The 4,959-nt window shown below is 40.1% G+C and overlaps 1 protein-coding gene across 1 annotated transcript in view; it reads left to right on the top strand.

The window, feature by feature from the left end:
* The window catches only part of SPATS2 (spermatogenesis associated, serine rich 2), a 108,881-nt gene that overhangs the window by 84,206 nt on the left and 19,716 nt on the right, over positions 1-4,959 (top strand). The window contains exon 7 of the mRNA XM_015558551.1: positions 4,092-4,150. Coding sequence (XP_015414037.1) covers positions 4,092-4,150 — 59 coding nt within the window. The remainder of the gene's footprint in view (positions 1-4,091; positions 4,151-4,959) is intronic.

Below are 4,959 nucleotides of genomic sequence, written 5' to 3'. Positions count from 1 at the left end.
GATGCTCAATGTGGGAGCTGCCCCCTGGTTGTCCGTGCGCTCCCACAGGGGGGAGCTCTGCTCAACCACAAGCCAGGCTGATGGCTGCCAGCACAGCGGTGGTGACGGGAGCCTCTCCCGTCTCCTCAGCAGTGCTAAGGATGTCCAACTGCAGCTTAGGCCTGCTCCCCGCTGACAAGTGGACATCCCCTGAGGGCTCCCGGGCTGCCAGAGGGATGTCTGACTGCCAGCTTAGGCCCAATCTCCCAGGGAGCGGGCCTAAGCCAGCAGGTGGACATCCCCTGAGGGGATGAGGGACACGCCCCCCCCAGTGCACAAATTTTTGTGCACCAGGCCTCTAGTATATATATAAAAGGCTAAGTTGACTCACATGCAGATACATATAAAGCTCTCGATGCCAATCGCATGCATATGTTTCAGTCTGTCATTGTCCACCATGAATTTGATTGACAGTTCTAGTACAGAGAAAGGGCGAATAGGGATATTAAAATATTCTAATTAATTTCCTTTCAATGTGCACGAATTTGTGCACCAGGCCTCTAATAAGTAAATAAAAATCAGTAGAAAAATATCCTCGGGTGGGAGTTAAAATAAAAAAAAGATGGCAACGTGGAAAAAAAATAGAAGAACTTATTCCTTGTCAACATTTTTTGGCATAAAAATGCAAACTAATATTTTTAATCCTCACCTGTGGATATGTTTATTGATTCAAGAGAGAAAGAAAAATTGATTGGTTGCCTCTTGCATGTGCCCCAATTGGAGACGGAACCTACAACCTAGGTATGTGCCCTGACTGGGTATCGAACCCGTGACTTTTTGGTGTACAGGATAATACTCTAACCAACTGAGCTACCAGGCCAGGGCTAGAATTTTTTTAATGTTTTTATTAATTTTTAAAGAGAGAGGAAGAAGGAAGAGGGATAGAGAGATAGAAACATTGATGAGAGAGTAACAGCATCATCCTGCCTCTTGAATGTCCCCTACTGGGGATTGAGCCTGCAATCCCAGCATGTGCCTTGACCGGAATTGAACCAGTAACCTCTTGGTTCATAGGTCGATGGTCAACCATTGAGCCACACCAGCCGGGTTAAACTAATTTTTTTAATGGAGTGCTTGTATGGTTGTTCATATGCTGCCCTATAAATTTTTTATGATTGGCAATGAGTCAATCAAGCAACAAAGTTTATTTAAATGGATGCTTTTTCTCAGGGGGAAATAAAAGTACCATTGCAAAAATACTAGCTCAAAAATGCCACAAAACAGTCTGATTGTGATAGTGCAGATTATTTTTTTTCCTTGCTAAAAGCAGGTCATGTTACAGTCTTCTCTTTTTTTTTTCTTTTCTTTTTTTTAAAACACATTTTATTGATTTTTTACAGAGAGGAAGGGAGAGGGAGAGGGATACAGAGTTAGAAACATTGATGAGAGAGAAACATTGATTCAGTTGCCTCTTGCACGCCCCCCTACGGGGAATGTGCCCACAACCCAGGTACATGCCCTTGACCGGAATCGAACCTGGGACCCTTCAGTCTGCAGGCCGACACTCTATCTGCTGAGCCAAACCGGTCAGGGCTTCTTCTTTTTTTTTTTATTAATATATTTTATTGATCAATTTTTTACAGAGAGGAAGAGAGAGGTATAGAGAGTTAGAAAAATCGATGAGAGAGAAACATCGATCAGCTGCCTCCTGCACACTCCCCACTGGGGATGTGCCCGCAACCAAGGTACATACCCTTGACCGGAATCGAACCTGGGATCCTTGAGTCCGCAGGCCAACGCTGTATCCGCTGAGCCAAACGGTTAGGGCCAGTCTTCTTTTTTTAAATATATTTTTTTATTGATTTCAGAGAGGAAGGGAAAGGGAGAGAGAGATAGAAACATCAATGATGAGAGAGAATCATGGATCAGCTGCCTCCTGCAGGGCCCCTATTGGGGATTGAGCCTGCAATCTGGGCACATGCCCTGACCCAGAATGGAACCAAGACTTCCTGATTCATAGGTCAACGCTCAACCACGGAGCCATGCCTGCCTGGCATAGTCTATTCTGACTCTTGGTCTGTGTGTTTCCACTTAGATCACAGTTTTCTAAGATGTTGTTTATACTGCATTTACTGTCTCTCTCCAGTCATGGGTTAGGTGTGGGATTAATTACCTTTATTGTAACTTTGCCCATGCATGTATAGTCTGTTTTAGTTATAACTTTTAGAAATTGAAGAAAACATTTAAAATGAATACTACTTCTCTTTGGGGGTGAAAAAAAAGCACATGCAAATTCTGATGATTCTGCTTTTCTCATTTTTCATGTAGCGCAGGAGGCAGCCAGTTGATTCTCTCTCATCATTGATGTTTCTGTCTCTTTCTCTCCCTCTCCCTTCCTCTCTGAAATAAACAAAATAATGTATTTTTAAAAGATTATTATTAATGTTATTAACATAATTACATAAATCACAAAAAGCTAACTTGTTTTCTGAAATCTTTTTTTCCCCCTAATATATTTTTATTGATTTCAGAAAGGAAGGGAGAGGGAGAGAGATAGAAACATTGATGAAAGAGAATAATGAACTGGCTGCCTCCTGCACACCCCTAGCTGGGAATTGAGCCCACAACCCGGGCATGTGCCCTTGACTGGAATTGAACTGTGGACCCTTCTGCCCCAGGCCAACACTCTATCTTCTGAGCCAACTGGCTGTTTGCTGAAGTCTTTTAATAAATAGTTACAAGCTTTGTCAGAGATAAATTTGTCATTTGGTGGACATGGTGTCTGCATCTTATGGTGATTTAGTGACAGAAGAGAAGTAATGTTAAACTCCAGGCCCAGCAGCTCCTGTCTCAGTTGTGCTTTTGTTTTGCCTTTTAGGTATTCCAAATGCTGCTAGAGTTCTTGGAGCAAAATATTGCCAAGGTTTGGGAAATGCTTTCCTAACAAAGTATTGCTACCCCACAATAGTTATATCTTTTCTCCAGTCTGGTGCTTTTGGATTAATATGCCAACCACATTTGTTCCATTACAAGTCTATTTATTAACATCATGCATATGATTATCAAACCTGTGTTCTCTGGCACATCACTATAAAGGATTTTGCTCTTTGAGGAAAAGTCCCTGCCTTATACTTTTTTGTATATTTCATACTGTAGTCTCCTTATTAACTACTTTGTGCTAACATAACTACATGCTGAGCTAAATTGAATTAGTGTGTGTGTGTGTGTGTGTGTGTGTGTGTGTGTGATTGGTTTTACAACAAGAAACAAGAGTAGAAGTTTTATTGATCCTTTCATTCCTGTTCATAAGGAGAAATCATTCTGATTTCCAAATTTGAAGAAAGTTGGAACATTTCATGGTTGTGTAGATATTAAAATTTCTAGTATTTTTTCCCCACCACTAAGCAAAATTGATATGGTAAGGGAATACTAGGACAGCCTACTTACTATCTGAGCTCTTCTATAAGGACATAGAAAAGCTATACATGCCAATTACATTTGCAATGGAGAAAGTGCTAATTGTCCATTTAATGTTCTTTTTCTGTAAAAAGACTACCAGAAAACTTAATTCCATATTTCCTGGATTACTAGTAAATGTTTACCGAAACCTGCACACATGTGACTACCCTTCATTCTAAAGATTAAAGTGCCAATAGAGACGAGTGCAACTGTGGCAAAATGTTGAAGGTGTAGAAATCCTAATCATGGATAAATTTACCATGCATAGAAGGGATGCTGCCTGGCAAATGCATTGGAACCAAAGCTGTCCAACTCACGGACCAAAATATGTGAGCACATATATGGAAATATGTAATTTCCATAAGGACTTTTTGCTTTTAGCACAATTTACCAAGAAATGTTTGATAGCTTGCTACTGCCATCTACTGGTGTGCTGTAATACATAGAAATAAAAGGGAATTCTGTTTATTAGAATCCTTAAAATATTCTTTACTGAGGGTAACACAATTTCCTTATGGTTCATACAGTATTTACTTTGTAGTATGCGTTTAGTGAACAAACTCTGTAAGTTTTTCTCCACTATTACAATGTGCAATTTCTCTGTTTCGAATTTCTGATCAAACCTTTTTTCCCCCTTTGTCATCCGTTCTTAGTTTAATGGACCGAGAAGTGGCATTGCTGGCTGAAATGGACAAAGTGAAAGCTGAAGCAAGTAAGATTGATCTTTAATTAAAGCCATTACCAGTTAGTAGTCCTTCTTCTCAACCCCTATAGCTAAAGCTCAATAAATGTCAACAATAGTTTATATATTTAATTAAACAATTTTGAGTAGTTGTACTGCGTTAGTGTATGAATTTTTTTTTCAGGCAAAACTTTATGAGAGCCTGTTTTTAAAATATTTCCAAATTTTAATATTTTGGATATAGAATTAAATGTATAAGAGACTTCATCATGGTGTCGTCTTTCACCACAGCATCAATTTAGGAAAGTAAAGTCTCCTGCAGGTGCCTGGAGTATTATTTTATTCTATTTTTCTCCAGTGATTGAAGATTTCCTTTGGCACAATCAGAGGAGACTTGCACGTTGCCTACAATTTAGTGTATACATTCATGTCGTTAGCTATCTCATAACTTTTTTTCTCAGTTTATAGAACAGTCTTTACTCAGTGTCTAATCATTTGGGTAGAGGAAAATCGATGGATTGAAGGTTCAAGATACCTTGACTAGGGTTCCTTGAAAGCTTATAAAATAGATTCTGGCGGGGAGAAACCAAGATAGCGGCATAGGTAAACACCGGAGTTTGCTGCCTCGAACAACCACTTCAGAAATACAACTAAAAGACGGAATGGACATCATCCAGAACCACCGGAAGGCTGGCTGAGTGGAAATTCTACAACTAGAAGGAAAAAGAAAAGCATACCAAGATTCAGAGGAGGCGCATTGCGGAAGTAAAATACTAAGGTACAGAGGCGCACATGGAGCGGACTGGCAGCTGAGGGTGCGGTTGTCGTTTTCAATCCGG

The sequence above is a fragment of the Myotis davidii genome, unplaced genomic scaffold (genome assembly GCF_000327345.1).
Source record: "Myotis davidii unplaced genomic scaffold, ASM32734v1 scaffold290, whole genome shotgun sequence".
In the NCBI taxonomy this organism is placed as follows: domain Eukaryota; kingdom Metazoa; phylum Chordata; class Mammalia; order Chiroptera; family Vespertilionidae; genus Myotis; species Myotis davidii.
Note: the sequence above shows the minus strand (reverse complement) of the source record. Positions and strands in the feature narration are given on the sequence as shown.